General features: G+C 42.7%; 2 protein-coding genes across 3 annotated transcripts in view; one reads left to right on the plus strand and one right to left on the minus strand.

The window, feature by feature from the left end:
* Positions 1 to 25,784, plus strand: part of LOC144693984 (mediator of RNA polymerase II transcription subunit 12-like protein) — a 590,784-nt gene that overhangs the window by 410,862 nt on the left and 154,138 nt on the right. The gene's annotated exons all lie outside the window — the stretch shown is intronic.
* On the minus strand, positions 495 to 24,987 carry LOC144693993 (P2Y purinoceptor 12-like). 2 transcript variants are annotated; one of them, XM_078564276.1, is made up of 4 exons: positions 24,739 to 24,987; positions 17,370 to 17,421; positions 9,446 to 9,551; positions 495 to 1,915 (listed from the first exon to the last, which is right to left on the minus strand). In XM_078564276.1, exon 4 carries the CDS (start codon positions 1,911 to 1,913, stop codon positions 894 to 896), a length of 1,020 nt encoding a protein of 339 aa, XP_078420402.1. In that variant the 5' UTR covers positions 1,914 to 1,915; positions 9,446 to 9,551; positions 17,370 to 17,421; positions 24,739 to 24,987; the 3' UTR covers positions 495 to 893. The 2 variants fall into 2 exon arrangements, with proteins under 2 accessions (XP_078420402.1, XP_078420403.1); XM_078564277.1 differs by lacking the exon at positions 9,446 to 9,551.

Genomic DNA, 25,784 nt, shown 5'->3' on the forward strand with positions numbered 1-25,784 from the left:
TGACCTCCCAGGCTCCACAAGCTTGTTCAGAACAAGTCTCTCTCACCTTCCTTGCTGATTTTTATCTCATTTATGAAAAGCCCCCTTGGCTTTCCTGTGCGATCCTCCAACCCTTCACCTTTGCATGTATACTTACGGCCTCTATATCCCTGGTTATCTACACATCCACTGCCCCTTCAATCCACCAACCCTTCTGCCAGCACTACTATCTGGAATTCCTTCTCTAAACCCAAACACATTCCTTGAAACACAGAGGTTCTGATTTCAGTTGAGCTACCTCAGAATATTGCGATCTTGATGGAAGGAAGTTGGGAGGATACACACATGGAGCATAAAGTCTGGCATAGATCAGCTTGGCCAAATGGCTTGTTTCTGTGCTGTAGACTTGATGTAGAAAATAACTCCAGAGGCTGGTATGTATGTCATTGACTATCTTGAACATGGAAGCAGTTTATCATCAAAAAAAGCAAGCAAGAGAAAAAAACATAAGTGTATGGATTTACTTTATACGTTTCATAAGATTGTAGAAATTACAAAAGGCATCAAGTCCACCTATACTGTTCCAACATCTCCTGGTCAAGTGTTTCCCTGTGAAGAACCTTGGGACGTTTTATTAAATTAAATGTGCTACACAAATGCAATTTGTTGTTGTATCAGCACTTAATGCTCTTTCCTGCCCTAAACAACAACAAGTATTTATGTAGTGTTCAACATAATGAAATATCCCCCAAACCCCATAGAGCTTTACATGAATTCTACATACTGCATACATGTGATGTGGGAATTATATAATTTTACAACATTTTAAGTCTTGCACCATGTTGCCCATGCCTTGTGATGAAATGAGGAGAGAGAATGTTTGGTATTTGGTAGGTATAATGTTCATTTGTAACCTAGAATGAAGTGTCCATGCTCGATGAGTTCACATTTTTCTGCTTTTTTGGCAGTTGCTGTGCGCAATTGTTCAGCTTTGCAAACAACATGTTCCTGAATGACCTACACAGAAAAAAATAAATTAACGGATCAAGACATGCATTTAATGCTGACAAGCTCAGTGTGCTCTCCTTTATGTAGTAAAGGGCAACCTTCGTGGAGCACCGATAGGCATCTCGTGTCTGGCTAAGTGTGTATGGGATTCTGGCAAAATGAAAGGGAACAAAGCACACAAAGAACACAGCCAGCACAAGAAATACATTGAAATTAACTTTCTTGGATTGCTTAGAGCTGCCTCTTGTTTTCCGATAGGATTTATAAAGCTCTCTAGTTATCAGAAAATAGCACACAACCATTAATATCAAGTTACTCCAGAATATGATCTGACAGATGAAGTTGACCATTTCGTGCCATTTTAAGCCCAGTTCAGTCTTCAAAGAGGAGCATTTGCGCTCATTTTCTGACATGGTTTTCCCCTTGTAGAGTACCATATTGGGCAGCACTAAGAAAAACATACACAGCCATATGGTTGCTGAGAGAATCTTTGCAGTTCTGGGTCTGCATGTTCGAGAATGGCCAAACGGTTTTGCTGCCTTCTGGTAACGGTCAGCACTTATCAGCCCAAAAAATATAATGCTTATGTACATAGTCGAGTAAAATATGACCGAACTGACTTGGCACACAAAGACTTGAAGTCCGGATGTTCTGAAGCTTGACTCGATGACTATTTTAAATGGAAATGTCAGTGTCATCAGCAGGTCAGCGATGACTATGTTCTTAAGGTACACGATGAAGTTTGATTTGCTTGGTATTTGAAAGAACACCCAAATGGCCAGGCTGTTCATCAGGAGGCCAACAATGAGGAGGACGGTGTATAGCACTGTGAAAATCACCTGGCTAATTTCACGGTCTGGTGCACACTTGTCTTCCACTGTGGTGTTTGAATAGTTGGAAAAGCTTTCCGTTTCATTCAAAGCCATTTCTAAATCAGCAAGATGAAAAAGAAAAGTGAGTGATTTAAGCTGCATTGTTTTATATTCAACATACCCTATCAGAATAATGACAGCTATATGTTCATTACTGAGAGAAAATCTTTCAGTTCCATTGGCTTCTGCCTGTCTTAGTCTTCAATCAGAAGAAGAATTGCAGGTGGTGGAGGGAAGGAAAAGTGCTGGGTTGTACCTGAATAATTCGGAGTTAGACCATTGTATAACTAGGGCACCACATATATTTGACCAAACTATGACATACACTGACAGCTAGCTCTGATGATGTAGAGAGCCATGGAACTACATTTTTCCGGTCTTCATTGCTAACATTTATTTTAAAAGGGCAGGCCCAGTTACCACAAATTGTACAGTGTAAAAGAAGTTTGCTTAAATTTAGTTTACTTTTTTAAAAGACAGGCAGACCTACATTGACTGATATTCTGTTTTTAGTATTCTTTGACAATGCCTTACTTGAACAAACATCGGCGATTAAATGGTCTTCTACCTTTTCCCTAGCTAGGCAAGGTTGACCAGTATGTCCTGTTGACTAACTAAGAGAAACGTGTAATCTTCTGAGCATAACAAACCTAACTATTATAATATTTTTATGCTTCGGTGCACTTTAATGTTTCCTTTATTCTTAGTTTCAAAATTGGTAGACACTCGAAAACAAACATTTTGGCCTGGATTTTCACCACAACAGAGAATGGTGGAAGAGCCCCGATTCCAGAAGCCCCACCCCTGAACACGGCACCCACCATTTTCATGGGGCGGGGGTGGGTGGGGGGGTGCTACGGAGGGAAGGGATGGGGTTGGGCCAGAATTCCTGCATGCACATTTTGCGGAGGTAGCTGCCTATAGAAATCAGTCCTCCTGTGTAATCTTGGTGACCTAGCTGAACATGAACTGTGCAGTTTAGATTTGGTAGAAGCAGATCTGACCCTTGTCCTTTGGATAGCCAGGGTATGCATTTGGAAACTTAAGGTACCCCTTTGGAGATGGTCCTGGGCCGCCTTTGGGGGAGGTCAGGTGCCCATTGTGAGAGGTCAGGTGCCCATTGGAATTGTTAAAATTAGGCATGAATGTGCAAGAAAAGTGTATGAACTCATTAACTGTCAAGCTCTTGGAACTGTTAACAGACCTGTCAAGAGGAGCTATCAAGCTGTCGAGGCATTTAAAAGTCCTGCCCTTTAAATCTTTGAAAACATGTGGAGTGTTTAAAACAAAAATGTTGTTTGCTATTTAACTCTGTCTGTTGACATAAATCTGAGGGCTTCCATTACTTTATTAGTGCTGCATGACTGATATCACAACCATCCCTTATCACTGTGGGGTGCCTGCCATTTCAGTTTGATTGACCACTACAAGTGCTTGTAGAACCTTTGAGTGTGACTATGCATTCTAGTACATGTTGTTAAAAGAGATTATGCACTTGAGTGAAATGATTGTTGCTATAATGCATTATGTAGTTGAAGGAATGTAAATGTAGTAAATGGGTTTTTATGAGTGTGTGTTTGTTTCTCTATATAGTAAAGTCTGCAATAGACACTTTATTTTATTTAATCTCAACATGTGCCCTGAGGTCTGGCAGTAGTAGATACTGGGTGAGTTAGCATCATAGATGTAAGGGCAAAGGTTGGTGAGTGGGGGCATGGGTTAGCATGAGTTGGCACAGCTTTGATATAGGGGCTGTAAAGGGCCATGGGTGTGGATAGAGTGGCAAAGGTTGGCATGGAGGGTGTGAGGGGCCATGGGGATTAGGTACATGGGCATAGGTTGATATGGAGGGTAAGAGGGAACATGTGGGTGGGTAGCAGGATATGGGTTGGCAGGGAGGGTATGAGCAGTTATGTGGGTTGGGTGTAGGGCATGAGTGTCATGGGTTAACATGCATGGGTGGTGGTGAGAGGGCGTGAGAACAGAACTTTAACTTCAGTGGGTGTGCAAAACAGTTGATAATTGGCTGCCCCATTATACACCTGTCCATGAGATTTATTTGTATTGAAGTCAATGGGCACCTGGTCCAATATCGGCTTCATTCCACTTCAGCATGGTCAATATTCTCAGAAATGAACACACAAGAACTGAAAGTGTATACGCTACATTACGCAGAGTTTCTCAAATTCGATCAACACCATTCAAATGATGCATCCTGTTGCAGCATCCAGTGATATCAGACCCAATAATGTTGCCATTCAAATTGTACCATTAATGGTTGATAGTCTGTTATCTATCCTGGTTGGCTATCACACATGCTTCATGACAAAACACAAAGCAGTTGCCAAACTGGTTTCAGCTGTCCTCAGCAGCTTAATTTCTTCAATGTTTATGAAATGCTTCAAGAATTCAGTACACTCTGGGGTTTAGGCAGTGTCAAGAAGATATAATAATTTGTGTGTGTGTGTGTGTATCTGTCTGTCTGGGTCTGATCTAAGAAGAGAGGTTAAGTTTAAAATGTTAATTAGGTAAATATGGGGATGTTTAGAAACATGGGTATCAAGGGAGCATTGGCATTTTGAAATAAACCAGACTATATTGTTTTCAAAGGAGGGGTGACATGTGTCACCTAGCCAGGTGAAGTTTAGAAACAGTGTGTTTATTTTTCCCAAAGATTACTGGTAAAACTTAGTGCTTAAGACCATTTTATTATCAGGGATATAAAGTCCAAAGACATCGTGAAACAATGGGTATTTGCATTCAAAGAGGAAGATATGTATAAAGAAGGAGCAAGGGCTGTGTGCAAGGGAAGGCATTTTCAAGATCTTACAAGTATAAAAAATGCCTTCAGCATCCATGCCTCAAGCTGCTGTCTTCAAAGGACTGAAGTTAAGAAAACTCACCTGGAAAGCCACTTGTTCAGGGTATCCTGTTTCTTTGCCTGGGTCTTTTAAAATATATGTATCTTACTGTTGCCTTACAAAAGTGTAACTGGGAGTTAGATTGATTAGAGGATTTAGAAGTTATCATAGTAACAATTTGTAGATCTATATATGTATTTAAAATCAGTTCTCTTATTAATAAATGTTTAACCCATTTTTATAAAAACCTATAAGACTTGGCGGTCTTGTTACTACTGAATTCAAGGCACCATCTCCAAATTTATACAAATTGAAAATGAGTTGTGACAGTTGTTTCAAGTTTCCCTCTGGGATTTGAACAGCTCAGCATTTACCACTGGCTATGTCATAACATATTTGGGGGCTCTTTGTGGGATATATTTGAAATTCCTTGATTCTTTTGGAGATGGTGAATCATAAGGTTATAAGTACAAGAAGCACTTTGAATTCAGGAGTTGCGGTGAGGTTTTTTGCAGTGGTGAGACTATGGTATGGCTTTGGCAGATGCTCAGAATTCGTTTGGGAGTTGAAGTTATAAATTTGGCCGCTTTACAAAAGGTAATGAAAGATAAGTTACTGGAATTGGTGGTAAATTGCAATTGGGGTTACCTGCAGGGGCTCAGAAAGCAGATATAATTGAAGGTATAGCACAGCATTTAAAGTTGGAAGTGAAACCTGACACTAGTGAGTCACAGCTGGAGGTAGAGAGATAAAAGCAAAAAACTGCGGATGCTGGAAATCCAAAACAAAAATAAAAATACCTGGAAACACTCAGCAGGTCTGACAGCATCTGCAGGGAGGAACACAGTTAACGTTTCGAGTCCGTATGACTCTTCAACAGAACTAAGGAAAAATAGAAAAGAGGTGAAATATAAGCTGGTTTAAGGCGGGGTGGGACAGGTAGAGCTGGATAGAGGGCCAGTGATAGGTGGAGATTGCCAAAAGATGTCATAGACAAAAGAACAAAGAGGTGTTGAAGGTGGTGATATTAACTAAGGAATATGATAATAGGTGACATTAAGGGTAGAAAGCAGGACGAGCAAGGTACAGATAGCCCTAGTGGGGGTGGGATGGGGGGGAAGGGATCGAAATAGGCTAAAAGGTAGAGATAAAACGATGGATGGAAATACATTTAAAAATAATGGAAATAGGTGGGAAAAGAAAAATCTATGTAAATTATTGGAAAAAAGGGGGATCGGAAAGGGGGTGGGGATGGAGGAGAGAGTTCACGATCTAAAATTGCTGAACTCAATATTCAGTCCGGAAGGCTATAAAGTGCCTAGTCGGAAGATGAGGTGCTGTTCCTCGAGTTTGCGTTGAGCTTCACTGGAACAATGCAGCAGGCCAAGGACGGACATGTGGGCATGAGAGCAGGGTGGAGTGTTGAAATGGCAAGCGACAGGGAGGTCTGGGTCATGCTTGCGGACAGACTGAAGGTGTTCCGCAAAGCGGTCACCCAGTCTGCATTTGGTCTCTCCAATGTAGAGGAAACCACATTGGGAGCAGCGAATGCAATAGACTAAATTGAGGGAAGTGCAAGTGAAATGCTGCTTCACTTGAAAGGAGTGTTTGGGCCCTTGGACGATGAGGAGAGGGGAAGTAAAGGGGCAGGTGTTGCACCTTCTGCAGTTGCATAGGAAGGTGCCGTGGGAGGGGGTTGAGGTGTAGAAGGTGATGGAGGAGTGGACCAGGGTGTCCTGGAGGGAACAATCCCTGCGGAATGCCGCCGGGGGAGGGTGAAGGGAAGATGTGTTTGGTGGTGGCATCATGCTGGAATTGGTGGAAATGGCGGAGGATGATCCTTTGAATGCGGAGGCTGGTGGGGTGATAATTGAGGACAAGGGGGACCCTATCATGTTTCTGGGAGGGAGAGGAAGGTGTGAGGGCGGATGCACGGGAGATGGGCCGGACACGGTTGAGGGCCCTGTCAACCACCGTGGGTAGAGAGACTTCAGTTACAAATGAAGAAACTTGAACAAGCAAAGGAACTGAAAAAACTTGAGCTAGAGGCAGCTGAAAGGGCAAGGGCATTTCAAAAGGGAGCAAGCAGATAGACAGGAGAAAGAAAGGCAGCTGGAACTGGAATTCCAGGCAAGAGAGAAGGATAAAGAAAGAGAGGCAGAGAAAGAGAGAAGGAGAGAGAAAGGGCATATGAGCATAAAAGGCTGGAAGTTAAACAGAGACCTCAGATTCTTTAACTTTAACTTAAAACCTAGTTGGGAGATGTTTAAATTTGTACAAGCTCTTCCAAAGTTCGAGGAAAAAGATGTTGAAGCATTCTTTATTTTATTAAGAGAAGACAGCTGAACAGATGAAATGGCCACAGGAAAGTTGGACATTGTTGTTACAATCCAGGTTGGTGGTTGGAGTACATGAAGTTTATGCTTTGCTGTCAGAAGAAATGTCGGTGAATTATGATGTGGTAAAAAAGGCTATATGAGTGCATATGAGTTGGATCCTGAGGCATAGAGGCGGAAATTTAGGAATATGAGAAAACAGTCTGGACAAACTTATATTGAGTTTGAAAGAGTAAAACAAAGTAATTTTGACCGCTAGATACAGGCATTAAAGATAGAAACAACATATGCAGCTCTTAGAGAAGTAATTATTTTGGAAGAATTTAAAGATTCAATTCTTTCTGTAATGAGAACTCATGTGGAGGAACAGAGGGTTCAAACAGTAAGACAAGCAGCAGAGATAGCTAATGAGTATGAGTTAAGTTCATAGAGCTAAACCATTTGTCGTCACCCCTTTTAAATCAGAAAAGGATAGAAAGTGGGAAAGTGAAAGGAAGGTGGGTAGTCAGGGAAGAGGGGGAGTAAGTGGAATTTCCAGCAAGTTTTTTCTCAGAATAAAAAGGAAGGTGCTGAGGGTAGAAGTGACATTCGAAAAGATGTTTTCATTGTAATAAATGTTAATTAGATAAACATGTAGATGTTTGGAAACATGAGTGTCAAGGGAACATCTGCATTTTGAAATAAACCAGACTATATTGTTTTTAAAGGAGAGGTGAAATGTGTCATCTAGCTAGGTGAAGTTTAGAAACATGTGTTTATTTTTCCCCAAAGATTACTGGTAAAACTTAGTGCTATGAGAAGGTTTCATTTTTAGGGATATAAAGTCCAAAGACATAGGGCAGAATTTTGCCCTTGGATGGTGGGCGGGCCCCACCGGCTTGGCGGCGGGCGGACAGCCAAACCCCGCCACCGAAACAGGGCCTGCCACCATTTTGAGTGGGCGGGCCAATTAAGGCCCGCCCAGCGGCCTGCCCGACAGAGCGCTTCCTGTGCGGGGTGGGGTGGGGGAGGGATTCCCCATCTGTCAAAGTGCGCTCTTTCGTGCATGCGCACAAAAGAGTGCACTGCTCCCTGACGCAAATTGCTGCCTCAGGGAGTTTACTGACAGGTAAGAAAAATCAAAAAATAGAGAAATATTAAAATTATTAACATGTCCCCCTCACATGACAATGGCACACAAGATGGGACATGTTAATAAGAAACACATAAAGTTTATTAAATTTTTTAAAAATGGACATGAAACTTCATCCCGCCAGTGGATGAAATTTCTTGAATAACCTGGAGCTTGGTGGGGCTCCTGGCCTGTCCGCCAGCCTTAAGCTTGGACGGGCAGGTCTTTAATTAGCCTGTCAATGGCCTCAATTGGCCATTGACAGGTCGGCGGGCGGACAGCTGATTTCGCTGTCCGCCCACCTTCCTAAAAATTTAACGGGACCGGGACGACGTTGGGGGTTCCTCCCGACATCATCCCGCGTCATTTTCCCTTCGGTGAGCGGGCCCCGCCCCCAAATCGCCGAGGGGAAAATCCTGGCCATAGTGAAACAATGGGCATTTGCATTCAAAGAAGAAGTTTTGTAGAAAGAAGGAGCAAGTTTTGAGCATAAGGGAAGGCATTTTTAAGATATTACAAGTGTGGAAAAGCCTTCAGCATCTATGCCTCAAGCTGGTGTCTTCAAAGGACTGAAGTTAAGAAAACTCACTTGGAAAGCCACTTGTTCAGGGTATCATGTTTCTTTTCCTGGGCCTTTTAAAATCTGTGTGTCTTACTGTTGCCTTAACAAAAGTGTAACTGGGAGTTAGCTTGATTAGGGGATTTAGAAATTACCATAGTAGTAATTTGTAGATCTCCGAATGTATTTAAAATCATTTTTCTTATTAATAAATGTTTAACCTAGTTTTATAAAATCCTATAAGTCTTGGTGGTCCCATTACTACTGAATTCAAGGCATGCATCTCCAAATTTATACAAATTGAAAATGAGTTGTGACTGTTGTTTCAAGTTTCCCTCTGGGATTTGAACAGTTTAGCATTTACCATCGGCTGTGTCATAACAGGCAGGCCTGAACTACTACTTGGGCTTTGAGTTCATGATTTATCATGTGCACTCCTATGTACAAAGTACGCAATTGTGTACGTTCTCCCCTTTCCTGTGTGCACCTCATTCATATTATAACCTCTTGCAGCTCTGTTGAGTTCTGCGCAGAAGCCCTTCCACTGACTATTACACGTGTGCATTTCAGCTCAAACAACACAAATGGGCACTCATGCTGCTTGTGCCCAAATCTGCCATTACCCTTACCGTTTCTAAACGTTCAATTGCTTTTACAATGAAAAAAATCACTTGAAGGTTTATGCACAGTGAAATATATTCAAAAATGTCACTTTTTACCTGTAGAATATTTTGTGGTTTGCGTGGCAATTTTTCGCAATTATGTTCTGCAATAATAGGAGTCTCTAGAATATGCCATCAAGTTTCAAAATGAGTTTTGAGTTATCTTGTAGATTTCATGTAACAGGAAAAAGAAAGTTAGTCTATTGTCAGTAAGAACATAAAGATTGATAATTAATGTAGGACATAATAATTTTGACAAGAAATCATGACTGGCAAGAAGAACAATGCATAATTTCTAATCCTCTGCATTGGAAGAAATTTAACTGTCGAATTTTTGCCACCCCCTTATAACACTACCTTTAAATATTCAAAACTCAGCAAAAGAGAATCCTGGCGGAAATTGGAATCATAGAAGGCTTTACAAGGAGGAGGCCATTTGACCCATTGGGTTCGTGCCAGCTCACTGCAACAGCATCCAGCTAGTCCTGCTCGCTATCTATTCCCTGCAATTTTTCCCCTCTTATGTTCTTACCTAATTCCCTTTTGGAAATCCCTCATCCCCCGAACCATTCTCATAAATCTTTTCTGTCCCCCACAAACTTGGGTGCCCAGAATTAGACATGTGCTCTGTTTGTGGCAGAGCCATTGTTTTGTAAAGGTTCATCATACCGTTCTTGCTTTTTACTTTTATGCCTCGATTTATAACGCCCGGGTGTTTCAGTTCCTGCAAACCCTTTAGAATTGTATCCTTTATTTGTATTGCCTCTCCTCATTCTTCCTACTAAGATGTATAATTTCACACTTCTTTTGCATTAACTTTTATCTGCCGCATGTCTGCCATCCTACCAGTCATGTCTACCTGTCTGTGTTCTCTTGAAGTCCATCACTATCCCCTTCACTCTTTGCTACAGTTCCAAGTGTTATATCAGCTGAAATTTTTAGCTTGTACCTTATACACCCAAGTCCAAGTTATTAATGTTCATCATAAAAAAACAATGATGCCTTCCTATTCATAACCCTTGTGGAAACCTGCTCTATACCTTCCTCCAGTGTGAGAAACATCCATTCACCACTATTCCCTGTTTCCTCTGCTTTAGCCAATTTTATATTCATGATGCCCACGGTCTTAAACTTTGCTGACAAGGCTATATTGTGGCACTTTATCACATGCCTTTTGGAAGTCCATGTAAACCATATCAACCATATTATCCTCAACATCCCTCTATTTTATCACAGCAGAAAAACTCAAAAAAGTGAATTAAACACCATTTACCCTAAACAAATTCATGCTGGCTTTCATTGATTTGATCCACACTTGTCAAAGTGATTTTTCTTTTGTCCCAGATTATCATTTCTAAAATTTTTCCCATACCAAGATTAGACTGACTGGCCTTTCCTTTATCCTTAGCCCCAGTTTTGAGCAGGGACGAAACATTTATAATTCTCTAGTCCTCTGGCACCACCCCCCTGTATCTAAGGAGCTTTGGAAGATTATGGCAACCATCTCCGCAATTTTCATCATTATTTCCCTCAGCAACCTGGAGTACATCCCATCCAGACCTGAAGTTGATCCGGGGAATGGGACAAATTGAGTTGCTTTTGCAGAGAGCTGGCATGGATACAACTGGCCGAATGGTCTCCTTCTGTGCTGTAACCATTCTATGATTCTGTGGTGACTTTTCACTCTGTGGTTGCTTAGCGGTGCTCTGTGTCTCACACTCTGTGCCAGTTGTGTATTTATGCTCCCTAGCTGCCCAGTGGCACTCTCTGTCAAGGCAATGCAACCATGTTAGTTTTCCCTAATTCGTGTGCTGTTCTCCCAGAGCAGTATGCTCTAGCTCCCCCTAGTCCTCTTCCCCTCCTTGTCTTAGAGAGTAGGGTCATAGAGGTCTACAGCACAGAAAAAGGCCCTTCGGCCCATCGAATCTGCGCCGGTCAAACAAGTACCTAACTATTCTAATCCCATTTTCCAGCACTAAGCCCATAGCCTTGTATGCCATGGCATCGCAAGTGCACATCTTAAATACTTCTTAAATGTTATGAGGGTTTCTGCCTCTACCACCCTTTCAGGCAGTGAGTTCCAGCTTCCCACCACCCTCTGGGTAAAAAAATTCTTCCTCGCATCCCCTCTAAACCTCCTGCCCCTTACCTTAAATCTATGCCCCCTGGTTATTGATCCTTCCACCAAGGGGAAAATTTCCTTCCTGTCTCCCCTATCTATGCCCCTCATAATTTTATACACCTCAATCATGTCCCCCCTCAATCTCCTCTGCTCCAGGGAAAATAGCCTCAACCTATCCAATCTCCCCTCATAACTAAAACTCTCCAGCCCAGGCAACACCGTGGTAAATCTCCTCTGCACACTCTCTAGTGCAATCACACCCTTCCTATAATGCGGATTCCAGAACTGCACGCAATACTCTAGCTGTGGCCTAACCAGCGTTTTATACAGATCCAGCATAATCTCCCTGCTCTAATATTCTGTGCCTCGGGCTAATAAAGGCAAGTATCCCATATGCCTCCTTAACCACCTTATCTACCTGTCCCGCTACCTTAAGGGATGGTGGACATGCACACCAAGGTCCCTCTGATCCTCAGTACTTCCCAGGGTCCTACCATTCATCGTGTATTCCCGTGCCTTGTTTGTGCATCACCTCACACTTCTTGAGTGAAGACTGTTTGGCTTTCTGTGAATGTGGCCATTATCCAGGTTAGAGTTCTATAAGGCAGTGGGTGTTGCTTCCTGTCTCATTTAGGAGCAGTGATGCAACCTACTGTCTTCTGAATATTTGTCTTTCCGCACTTCATTCCCATGTTTTATTATCCTTCACTCCTGTCATCTGATTATTTCCAAATCTTCCAACCTGGTGCTCCAATTCTCCTCATTCAGCCTTGCCAGTTGCAAAGTGAACCAAGCTTAAAAAAAAAGGTCCTTTACTGTTTTAAAACTTAAGGAACTGCGTAGTTTCAGAAACTGATCAAAATCAAGTTCCCAAAATGTTGCAGGTTTTCTTTAATGTACAATTGTTGCATTTTGATCTTTTGAAAGATTTCACAACACTTCCACATTTTTGTGTTTTAGCTTCCCCTACAAGTACACAGAAGGTTTACTAAGTGCAAATCTGTAAAAGCGACAGAAACTGTTGGCTCCGCACAGCAGGTCAGGCAGTACCTAAGAACCGGAAACATTGGCACAGCTTTTCCTTTCAGGGGCTTGCTGGCGTGCTTTGCATCCCCAGGGCATTCGACACAGTTTGCTCATTTTTGGCTTACAAATGCCCCACTTTGCTAACCTGGCAAATGTTACAATCAAGCAAAACTGTTTGAAAGGGTACCAAAGTGTGTATGTTCCACGTCAAAGCAGGACGGAGCTAAATGTATTCTGAGCCGATTCCAGCCAATCAGACATGGCAGCACTATCGTTAGAGCTTTGGAATATTCACCCAAAATATAAATGATATGGTGTCCCTTCCCCTCACCACTCCTCGCGATTTCTTGATCTCCACCTTCAGTCTTCACAGGCGAACAAGGGGTCGGTCCTGGAAGGATGATATCAGTTGGTGATATACGTGGTGATAGATATGTTGGTGATAGATATGTTGGTGATATATGTGGTGCGATTAAGTGTGTAGCAGTACAAACGTATGCGTAGCAATGAAGTGCGTTTTGGTTGGGTCAAATACGTCAGTCAGAATGTGCCTGATTTCTTGTCTTAGAAAGAAAGAACTTGCATTTGCATAGTGCCTTTCGTGACCCCAGTACATCCCACAGCCAATGAAGTACTTTTTGAAGCATAGTCACTGTTTTTATGCAGGAAACATGGCAGCCAATTTATGTACAGCAAGCTCCCACAGAAAGCAATAAGATGATGACCTGATCATTTTTTTTTTAGTGATGTTGACTGAGGAATTAATAATGACTAAGACACCGGGGAGAACTCCCCTACTCTTCTTCAAAATAGTGCCATGGAATCCTTTACATCACACGAGAGGGCAGACAAGGGTGAGAGGAGACCGAACCTTGTATCGTACAATGTATGGCGCTGATTTATTGTGTGGTTGCAAAGCATTCTATATTTTAGGGGCAGCATCTTCCAGTCAGCGAGCAGGGGCGGGACCCGCTCGCCGACGCGTAAAATGACGCGGGCATACGTTGCGCGTGCGTTCCCGACATCATCCCGTGTCGTTTAGAATTGCAATTCAGCAGGTGCGCAGCGGAACTGTCAACAGCCTATTAAGGCCATTAAAAAAACTAATTAAAACAATTAGTGGACCTGCCCGTCCAACCTTAAGGTTGGCGGGCAGGCTGGGAGTCCCAGGTGGGCTTCAGAAAAAAACATGAACCCTCATCCACGGGCGGGATGAGGTTTCATGAAGGTATTTAAAATTTTACGAAATGTTTCAATACAAGTTATGGACATGTCCCAACTCCTGTGACAGTGTCACATGACGGGACATGGCAGGGAAATTTTTTTTATCACCTTTTATTTGAAGTTTTCAATCAGAGCCAATCTCCCTGAAGCAGCATTTGGCGTGGCCTCCGATCGGGGGGTGCCCATCGGAAGGCCGCCCGCCCGCGCCTGCTCCCGCACTTCCCCCTTGACGGGGGGGAGGATGTTGCCCTAGGTCTTCTCATTCAGGTTACATGATGACAGAAAGTGTAAACCTATAACCTTGATGATTTTGTTTAGTTTTGTGATGATTTAATGTCCTAACCTTTTTCGAAACAACTTGTATTTAATGTAAAGCTTGCCTTTCATGTAGGAATCATTCCAGGGCAGTTTGTTGGTAAAGAAGGTGGGACAGGAGGAAAGGCAAATAAGAGATGTAAAAGAAATGATAGTTATCCAAAGTGGGAGAGTTGGGCAAGATGATGTAGCTTGGTCTGAAAGAAAACTTTGGAGATCGGGAGAGGCCACAGAGTTCAGGGAAGGAGTTATTGAGAGCATAGGCGTGGTTAGAGAGCCAGTACAGGTCTATGAAGCTGATGGATGAATGGAGCTGTGTGTGGAATAAGTTATGGTTAAACTGCAGCCAAGTTGGAGTTTCCCAAGGGTGGTGGATGAGGGAGTTTAACAAGGGAGATGTTGGAGCAATTGGAGGGGGTTGATATTCATTTTCTGGTATCAATGAGCTCTGATATGGCTTGCACAGTTTTAAGACTCACCTGAATGTTGGGGGCTGGATTTTGAGCCCCTGTCAGGGTCAGGGATGGAGGTAGGCAGGTGCTAAACGTAGTGTTCCCCAACTTCATCCACTCCCAGGCCATTTTCACAGAGGCAGCAAGATGGCAGGGGATTGGGGGGGCGGGATGGTGGTGGGGGCAATGTGGTAGGGCTATTTGCCCGCACACAGCAGTTAGCTGATTAAGCTTGTTAAGGCTAATTGAAGGAACCTGACTGGAATTTCCCCAGGTTCCACCACGTGATGCGGGCCCAGTTTTCGGGCCTGGAGGCAGCCTCTGTGCCAGACCAGGGTTGGTGGGGGTGGGGGGGGGGGAAGGAGGTGTGGTGGAGCGGGGAAACACTGCTCTAGGCAGTCTACCTGCCTGCTTGGATGCAGCAACAGCCTCAGGCTGCTCTATAGAGGTTGCAAAGGCCTTTTTTAATTGATAATTTGAAGAAGGTTGGAGAGAGAGGTACCTCTATTTTGAAATGCCCTCTCCCTCACTAACTTGCCAAGACATCCTGCTGCTCCTTTAAATCTGGAAGGCCCCCAGATTCGAGGGCCTGGACACCATCCTTAAACTGGACAGCGAACCTGTTCTCTGGCCACTCTGGGGAAAATCACAATCCGTGCTTCCCAAGGTGGACTTCTGACCCACGTTTCATCCTGATGGCAGGTTTCAGGATGAACCTGCAGGCAAAATCCAGCCCCAGCGCACATAGCACTCCATTTTCCCATCTAATTCCATTTGTATAATGATTCATGACTCAGTGCGTACGCTAGGAATTGATCCAGGGATGGCACCGTGCTCGGACAAGAAAACTAACCGCAAGTTAAATTTAAAGGAATGGAAACAATTAAAAGGAGATGTCATAAGCAGGGGGTCAAAGCTTTAGACAGCCTCTACAGAGTGTTAAAGGCATTTCGATCCATCAGCAACCTTTGCCAACGCAGAAGTAGTGAGGGATTATGAAATAGCTGGTTTGGGTAAAGAGAAAGGAGCCCTTAGGTACAGACATCATCCTTAGATGGGTACGATGCAGCCCAGCACTCCCCTCATCCTTGACTGCTGAAGTTTGAGCTGGACTGGCTTCATTCAATGTCACCATCTCACAGCTCACGACTGTAGATGTCTCTTGTTTCAGGCCAGAGCTGACTTAGTGTCCCAGCATCACGCTGGACATTGCATAGTAGCTGCTGGTGACCTTGCAGCAAATGGGGGCAGCTTGGGATCTACCCCTCGGGTCAGACTCTTGACTGGATGGATTATTCTAAAGTCTTCGGAAATAATTGGTGCACACCGAGCATGTATGGACAAACAGGTAATGTTGGCTTCTCACTCTGCTGTGCCGTTTTTCACACTGCCAGCAATGATCACGTTGCTGTAAGTGGGAGCTTGCTGTGTGCCAATTAGCTGCCGCTTCTCTTACCTTACAATAGTGACTACGCTTCAAAAATGATTTCCTTAGTTATATAGTGAATTGGGGCATCCTGAGATTCTGAAAAGTGCTGTATAAATTTAAAACAAAAACAGAATTGCCAGGAAAAACTCAGCAGGTCTGGCAGCATCGGCGGAGAAGAAACGAGTTGACGTTTCGAGATAAAGATAAATATAAAGATAAAGATAAATTTAAGTCTGTTTTTGTAGCATACTGAAGAACCTTTCTACACAAGGGCTAGACAGGCATTCACATCTGATTGTGATGCCACTGTGCATGTGCTGGCACACTTGACTTTGCGACAGGGAGCCTCTTCTGTCAGCACCTGCTGCAATGAGGCAGGTTACTGCACTGCAGGTGTAGGTGTTGGCAGGAGGGCACAGTACACACTTGCCTACTTTCCCCAATAAAATTAGTGAAGCAGAAAGCTTAATCCCATCATATTTAAAACTGCAACAAAATGTTCAGGCATCTAATTTTTGAGAGGCTTTATAGGAAAACTGATGTGTTTTTCTCCTTAAACTTTTCAGTAGTTTAAAAATTACAGACACCCTCAAAGGGTTGTCCTGTAGAACACTGGTTTAAGGCTATGGCCTAAACCTGTTTTATTGAACTGTTTTGTGTCTTTTTGAGAGTTTGAGTTCTCCATCAAGTTAGAGGGAAGTGGGTACACGTGGAGAGTTGTAATGTTTAAGGACAATTGTGCACGTACTTTGTCACTGTGAAATCCCCAAAGATAATGAGATTCAGTTGAAGAAGCGAAATGTGAGTGAGAATGAAATGGGAACTTGTAGTAACTTTATAAGTTGTGTGCTAAGTGAAAGCTGTTAACAGTACCATTTTGCAGATGAAAACAAATGTTTCTCTCCAAATACTTTGCACTGAACCGCTTTTGAATGGAATATGGAATAATATTGCATTGATCAGATGAAATAAGAGAAAACAGACAACTTATGACCGAAAGAGAAGTTTTGGAACTTGAAACAAAACCATTAACTGGGTGAAGTTGCATTTTTTCATACACGCCATTAGCAAGTACCTACAGATAACAGATTGCAAACAATGCCTCAAAAGACTGCGCAGTCGTGTTTTTAACCTTTTCAAAATCACATTTGGAAATTTGAATTTGGGCAGAGTGTGGCAATCCTCTTGCCCTCTTTTGGGCATGCTCATGTACAGAATCTCTCGGCCCTCACCTCATTAAGCTCGAATCTTTTACCGTGTGGTTTCAGTGTTGCCTTTTTTTTTAAGAGATGCATTCCTTTCCAATTCTCTTTGTCCAAAAAGGATTAGTTAAGCCAACCCAGTATAAGATTTAGTTATTTTATTTTAAGAAAATATGGCTGCATACACTCTTTAAAAAAGTTACAAACTGACCTCTTTTCAAAGCTCAAAATATTCAAGGTATCCTTCAATAGTACGTGAATGCCTGTGGAAAGTACACAAATATAAGCTTCTTTCAAAAGGTAGAAAGGGAAAAGTATGCAGCCAAATATCATAACACAATCAAGTTATTGTAATAGTGATTGTTACCATAACAATTGCTAATGTTTCCCACCCTTTACCATTGTCTGTGTCCTGTTTAACCCAGAGAGCATATTTGGTTAATCCTTCCATTTAAGTGAAAATGCAGCTGCTAATTCTCTCTTGGCTTTCTGGAGGTAAAGGTTTGAATTTGTTACCTGCTTTGCCCTAGTCCAATGTTTCTGTTTGATGATGTTGTCTGAGGTGTCAGGTCTGATCTTTGTGTGCCAAACGAGCAAGAGCCTGTTTAACTCGAAGTGTTCGAGAGAGAGTTCTTCAACCGTCTGAGGAGTTGGTATTTATTCAAATCTATTGGTGGTGATGACCTATTGCTACATAAGTTTCTGTTCTGCTTCCCTGCTTTGATTGTGTAACTCAGATAAAAATATTTTTATATTTGTTTTCAAATTCTGAAATTATCACTGAAATTATTATGTTCTGTAAATCTGCTTTCCGCTCCAATTCTTTCTCCTCTCTTTTGAAGGTATTGTTTCATGCTGGACTGCAGATCTCTGCCTGCTAGTACTGGGGCTCAAGTAATAGTCTTATGATCACTGTACGAATATAAACAGTTAAGGTCATTGCAGAAACAACCTTTAACCTGTGGCGATTAGAATGTCAGTTTAAACAAATTATTTAATTTGCTACCTGTTCATTGAATTAGGAGTATTTAAAATTCATTGAGATTAATGACCATCTGTTTAATAAATGCACTCCCTCTCCACCCAATTCTGAGTTGGCTGATCTCACCTCTTATTGTACCTGAGTATCCTGCAGCTAAAGAAGAAGATATTAGCCAGGTTGCCCACTCCTGGTGGAAAATGCGCATGTATAGACATCGGGCGGGGACAGGGCCAGGCTTAGCTGTGGTGCATTTTGACAACTTGCCAACATGCACAATCTAGGGTTGCATTGAAGAATGACCACTGGGGAAAATACTGGTTGGTTGCACCAAACCCTGATGGGTACTGTGAATTGGCTTGGTGGATGCAATACTAGACTGGAAACCTCGAGTTCATCAGTTCAAATCCCACCACAAAATAGTGAAATATTCAATAAATCTGGTAATTTAAAAACAATCTGGCTCACTTTTGGGGGAAGTTGCTTTGGGGAGATCTGGAATTTCTGAGGTGTAAGTGAATGAACCCCTGCTCTTGTAGCAGCGGCAGCAGTACTTTCATTTTAAGACGTCCCACTGTCTCTGAACTCTCTGATCCTGAAAAGCTAATGTCTGATTGGATCTTGGGAAATCAATGCCGTAGCTTTCTTCGGATACCAGTCAAACGCTGCTGTTTCACCAGAATCATTGTGGAGCTTGCTAATAGAATTCAGAAAGAGCACTTCAGGTCTCTGCCTTGATCAGGTGCTGAGCTACAAAGTAACCCAGCTGTGACCTTAAGTGAGCTCCTTGCACTCGTTGGAGATGAGGGTGGAGGGGCAGGAATTAGGGACTTAAAAAAGTTCGTAGTGAAGTAAAGAAGTGGAGCAGGTTCATTTTGCTCTCCAGGGTAATTATGATTTTGGCAGAGGAGGGCTTGGTCCAATAACATTTGCTGTGATCTGGGCAGACCTAATGAAGGATAGTTAAACCATTTGCAGATGCATTCAAGTCTATGCCCTTGGACTTGAAGGAATGAAAATAGGGCCCAGACGTATTGGGAGAATCAACTACGATGGGAAAGAATAAAGGCTTTACTGATGGCGGAGGCATCAAAGGTGAATGTAAGAGTGGTTATGCTGGTTGCCAGCTGCAGAAACATTGTCACGCTCATGCAACATGGACTCATGGGTTTATTGAAAATGGACACTACTTTTAAAACAAAATGGAGAGTTGACACTCTGCTTTTGAAATGAAATGGAGTTGAGAGATTGGGTGACCCTTTCCTTTTCTGTCAAAATACATGGAACTATACAAGGCCTTGGAAGATAGTTGACATGTCTGTCCTTTCGATACAAACGACATTTTGGGACATTTTGAGAAGGCATTAAAATACAACAAATCTGTGGATTATTGGCAGCCATTATCCAAATAGTTATGGAAACTCATTCACAATGGACTTGCAGGCTTCTTGACTTTGGAGTGGAATTCCAAAGAACTGGTGTTGGAAGAATCCCATTCTATCACAAGGATATGTAAATGGGTGAAACTCAAGCACCATTGTATGTCAATGACAAAGGTGTCAGAGACCATTTGTGAGGGCAATGAAGAAACATATACCATGGTCACCTGACAGAAAACAGGCTGCTGATAAAACTTAGTAAGACATATTTTTGAAGCAGGAGGCAAAAAGAAAGAAGAGGAGTTCCAGACCAGATGTGAGGTGAGAGTGATTGCTCTTGACAGAGTGTGGCATCAAGGAGCCCTGAAAACTCTCTGCTTGTTGGAGTCATACCTAGCACTAAGGAAGATGGTTGTGGTTGTTGGAGGTCAATCATCTCAGTTTGTCAATGTATCAGTAATTGCATTATCATGTTGACTGGAAATTACATTGTAAAGCAATTACATTGTTAAGAGAGCATTGTTAAAACAAGTGATGGGCATTGGTTCACCTATAAGTGGGCGCAGCTGTAACAGTTCAGTGTGAAAGGGGCTGGGCGATTCTGTTACACTGCCGAGCTGTCTTAAGAATAAACCTGCTTGAAGTAAAAGACTAGCTTTGTGCACATTTTTCCACGAAAAGCACTTATTATGATTAACAAGTTCCAGGCAATCACTGCAGGAGTTCCTCAGGGTAGCGTCCTAGGCCCAACCATCTTCAGCTGCTTCATCAATGACCTTCCCTCCAGCATAAGGTCAGAAGTGGGGATGTTCGCTGATGATTGCACAATGTTCAGCACCATTCACGACTCCTCAGATACTGAAGCAGTCCATGTCCAAATGCAGCAAGATCTGGACAATGTCCAGGCTTGGGCTGACAAGTGGCAAGTAACATTTGTGCCACACAAGTGCCAGGTGATGACCATCTCCAACAACAGAGAATCTAACCATTGCCCCATGACATTCAATGGCATTACCATCACTGAATCCCCCACTATTGACATCCTGGGGGTTTGTGTTAACCAGGAATTGAACTGGACTAGCCATATAAATACTGTGGCTACAAGAGCAGGTCAGAGGCTAGCAATCCTGTGGCGAATAACTCACCTACTGACTCTCCAAAGCCTGTCCATCATCTTCAAGGCACAAGTCAGGAGTGTGATGGAATACTCCCCACTTGCCTGGATGAGTGCAGCTCCAACAACACTCAAAGCTTGACACCATCCAGGACAAAGCAGCCCGCTTGCTTGGCACCCCATCCACAAACATTCACTCCCTCCACCACTGACGCACAGTAGCAGCAGTGTGTGTCATTTGCAAGATGCACTACAGGAACTGGCCAAGGCTGTTTAGGCAGCACCTTCCAAATCCATGACTGCTACCATCCAGAAGAACAAGGGCAGCAGATGGGAGCACCACCACCTGGAAGTGCCAGGTAAACCACTCACCATCCTGACTTGGAAATATATTGTAGTTCCTTCACTGTCGCTGGGTCAAAATCCTGGAACTCCCTTCCTAATAGCACTGTGGATGTACCTACACCACAGGGACTGCAACAGTTCAAGAAGGCAGCTCACCACCACCTTCTCAAGGGCAATTAGGGATGGACAATAAATGCTGACCTAGCTTGTGCTGCCCACATCATATGAGCCAATAAAACCCATTGGGAGGCAAAGGCCTTTATCTACCTATTTGAGGAACCAAACCAGGTGTTTGCTGCAGGTGTTCAACTGCACCTTGACTAGAGTGAAGCCAGAGAAAGCTGTTACTTAAGCAGTGAGCCACTGCAAATCAGTCTTCATAAACCTCCAACCTCTGTTTCTTTAGTGGACCACAAAGGGAATCACAAGCCTGTAACATTTCAAGCCTTCATCTCAAAAGAAGCAAGTGTGACGTTGAATTTTTGGACTTTTAAGACCCAAGTGCATGCTACCTCTTTTGTAATCACCTTTTCATGTGCGCGCTGCATGTGTGTGCCAGAGACTGAGAGTTGGCGCTGTTGCGTATACATTTCGGGTGTTCAGTAATAAACATTTATCTTTTTTAAAAATTTACAAGAAAACCTGTCATTTGTCTGTTCTTAAGAGCTACAGCACTCAGCACTTTTATGTTAAAACACATCTGTCTTCAGTCAGTCGAGAGGTGGAAAAAGAGGAACCATCCTACTATCTCCCCCCTGTTCCTAACAATATTGTGACACATGGAGTAGGTCACTGGGTCAAGAAAGTGCAGTTGCATTAGTAAGGCTAGCAGAAATGTTCAATTAGTGCCAATGTTCCTTTAACATCCCCTTGAACAGGCAGACGAGGCAGTTTTGCAGCTGGTTGCATTTTCATAAACAGAAGGCTGTTAATGTTAGTGGCCCTGTGATTGGAGCCCCTGTCGGGGGGGTCAGTATTCGGGCTGTTGCTGTTTATCATCTTTAACAATAATCTGGATGAAAGTTCACTGACGATACAAAGGTGTGTGTGGCAGTAAGGACCTCAGATGGGAAAAATGGATTATAGCCAGATGTAGATGTGAGAATTGAAGATGTATTTCAATTTAGATAAATGTAGAATGTCTAAGAGTTCTTTCTCTCTTAAATTGGCCTATTTTTGTTCCTCCTAATCCACAACAAAAGATTTTTTAAAAATTCATTCACGGGATCTGGGCTTGCCCATCTCTAGTTGCCCTTGAGAAGGTGGTGGTGAGCTGCCTTCTTGACCCGCTGCAGTCCATGTGATGTAGGTACACCAACAGTGCTGTTAGGAAGGGAGTTCCAGGATTTTGACCCAGCGACAGTGAAGGAAAGACGATATATTTCCAAGTCAGGATGGCGAGTGACTTAGAGGGGAACTTCCAGGTGGTGGTGCTCCCATCTGCTGCCCTTGTCCTTCTAGATGGTAGTGGTCGTGGGTTTGGAAAGTGCTGCCTAAGGAGCCTTGGTTAATTCCTACAGTGCATGTCGCATATATTATTTCACAGAACCTTGCTCCTGCTATAATTTGGGAATTAAGTAAATATAACACAGATATTTCATCATTCTACTGCTAAACCACATCCAAAAATCTGTCTGAGGTTTTCTTCAGTTGTACTCAATATTAAACAGGCTATGCAGTATATTTTACCCACACGTTCTGTGCTGTCTATTGCTTCCTGCCACAATAACCCATTGTGCAGTTGGTCAACTTCGAGTGAGAAGACCACTTCTTGCGTTACCATAAATCCTGGTGTATCTTTTGTGGAATCTTTCTCTCTTTCCCAAATTAGATGTTTACATAGAAACACTGAAAAGGTACTTCCATCCCAAGAATAAATAGAGAAAAAAAATGCAACATGGTGGCAAATACCATGTTGAAATGAGTTAAGTATCAAAGTTATTCATGCATTGCTTACTCAAGGACATGATCAGCATGAAGGTGATGAACAAATAAGGGAACTAAACACTTGCAAAGAGACTGACGGATGGTTTACTTGTTTACTTGTCACCAAACACACAATAATGATACAAATTTAATCAAAATGTATCATTGTGCTGTATAATGAGATCTGTCCATCATTAAGATAACATTCGGCTCCAATTCATCTTTCCGTGTTGCATTAAAGAGGTACCATTTAAAGAATTAATAACTTTATAGATGGACCCATATTTTTCACCCAGTTAACTTTTTATTTTTGGCCAGTTCCAGATTGCTCCTTTAATGGTCTCTTTGAGGAGCTGCAATAATCATATAGAGCATGAAAAAAAAACTTGTGCTAGAAAAGGGTTTTCTGCCCAATAAACCTGCTGCACCATAGCTCATAAATGACCTAAATGGAACATTCCCTGGGTAACCAAAGAAAACAGTATTGCTATTAATATCAGAAACTCTCAAATACCCTTTCCAACGTACATCGATCCTCCCTCTGTAATCAACTTCTTTCAAAGTGACAGGTCATCTTAAAGTCACTGTTCTCTCCCGGAGTCTGTTCTCCATTCTCTAAGGGATGAAAAGAAAATGTCTACACGTCTGTTCGCTAGCTCGTAACTTTTGAATTTTGTTCTTGCCCTCTTTGCGTTGCTCAAGTTAAACCATTTGCTTACTTCAACCCTTTCTTGTGTAACAGACCTGTACCAAGCTTCCTTCAGTCTCTTTGCAAGCGTTTAGTTCCCTTACTTGTTTATCACCTTCATGCTGATCGTGTCCTGAGTAAGCAATGCATGAATAACTTTGATACTTAACTCATTTCAACATGGTATTTGCCACCATGTTAGATTTTTTTCTCTCGATTTATTCTTGGGCTGTGAGCGTCGTTTGCATTTATTGCCTATCCCCTTGCCCGGTCCAAATAGAATCTGCCATGCCAGGTTTGGAGATGTTATGCAAAACTGTCCCCTCAGACCCAGAACCAACCAGCTCACGTGCAAGGGTTACTGACAAAGAGTCCTCCAAAGCCTCATCAAAAACAAACTACTCCTGTTTCTCAAACTGGAAAGATTTTTAACATGTATTTTCATGATGATTCCTGAATTGCACAGAAATACCCCTACCTCGGAGCAACTACAAGGCAATAGTCTCATTGAGCGTTCCGATGACGGAGCCTGTTGATGCATTGCAATCGCCAAAAATGCAGCCTTGAACCGACTCGCATTGTACTGATGAAGCAAGGATCACTTGTGAGGTTTATGGCTTAAAATGACCTGGTGCTTTGCCATGTGATGGTATACACATGCCATATATCACTCCCGGGAATAGATTCTTCCACATGTCGAACTAATGAAGTCTTCTTCGAAGACCTGCATGCCTTTGCAATGTGATTCATCTTTGAGCACGGGTCATGCTGTTTCCCTCAAGCTGGACATGGTGTTATCAATCTATGGAAACCTCTACAAATATGCACGTTTTTGAGCTTATCCAAATGTGATGGGGTAGGTTTTGATGAGACTTCTGAGGTCTCTTTGTCCATGACTTTTGCACGTGAGCTGGCTGGGCAAGTTGTGCCTGCGACCCTGGGTCTGAGGGCACATCTTCAAACCTGGCATGGCGGATTCAATTTGGACTGCCAATGTTGTGGCTTCATCATCCTCTGTAAGTAAGCATTCCCTAATTTGTGGAATTGAAGGTTTTTCAAGGTCACAAATTAGTTTGTTGGTTAGTGTGCCAAATTTACATGTAGACATCAACTGGCACAATGCTGCCATGTATTGTTTCATGGGCTTACCATTTCCTTGGCACCTCTGGTGAAATGTGTATTGATCAGTCATCACGTTTTTCTTTGGCCCAAAGTATATCTCGAGAGCACTTCAGTATCGAATGTAGAGGTGTCTTCTCTGAGCTGCTCGGCTATTCATTGGTCTTCTCCAAGACAATGGAAGAGCATTGCCGCCTTGTAGGTCATAGCTACCTCTGGGCAGTCCATACCCACAGTGAACAAGTAGGTCCTGAACCCCAAAATCCATCAATCCCATGGCATGAGTGGATCTCCTGGCAAAGAAAGGAAAAGTGCCAGAGCCGGTAAATTGTTCACCATCTTTGTCATCAGTTATTGTATTTTGTGCTTCGGAGATATGGAGAGACAACACACCAGTTTCTATGTGTGAACATGGTGTGGTAATCAGCCATAGTCTACAAAGGGCCATAGACATCTCACTGTATTAGACAGAGACAATTTTATGTAGCTTGAAGAGCAGCACTTCACTTCAAGAGTGGGGCAAGACAAAGAGGAGGCCTTCATGACATGAGCTTTGATCAAAATGCCCGCAGCCTTATGCTTCCAGCTTGGCTTCAGTTTATGATAACCACACACAGTGAGTAGTTGATGGATGCACAAAATTGAACACCGAACAATTGAACACAGCACCCTGGAGGAGTTGACTGGCATTGTAGAAACGTATAGTCCCTCATTAAAATGTACCTAACCATTAAATAGCAACCTTAACTTCCAACAGCAAATGTAATTGGTAATCAGCATGCAAATGCGGCATGAAACTCACGGGTGATCTGCCATTTTCGCAAAGCTAATGTTGGAGCAGTGCCAATTACCAGCAACTTGAAGAGTCATGCAATTCACAGATATCTCTTCTGCGGCAAAAGTTGCTAGATGATTTATACAGTAGTAATGGTGGGCACGAGCACCATTAAACTGTCCGCCATACTGGCAGCAAATTCTCAGCCAATATGTAATTAGCATTTACTCAGTGACCTTCCATTTGATTGACAGTTAATTACCAAATGGACTTGCAGTTTTAAAGTGAAAATAAAGGTTAA

The sequence above is a fragment of the Cetorhinus maximus genome, chromosome 19 (assembly GCF_964194155.1).
Source record: "Cetorhinus maximus chromosome 19, sCetMax3.hap1.1, whole genome shotgun sequence".
In the NCBI taxonomy this organism is placed as follows: domain Eukaryota; kingdom Metazoa; phylum Chordata; class Chondrichthyes; order Lamniformes; family Cetorhinidae; genus Cetorhinus; species Cetorhinus maximus.

Excerpts from the sequence above, each read along its gene's own strand:
- LOC144693993 (XM_078564277.1), bottom strand. The coding sequence starts at position 1,913 with ATGGCTTTGAATGAAACGGAAAGCTTTTCCAACTATTCAAACACCACA.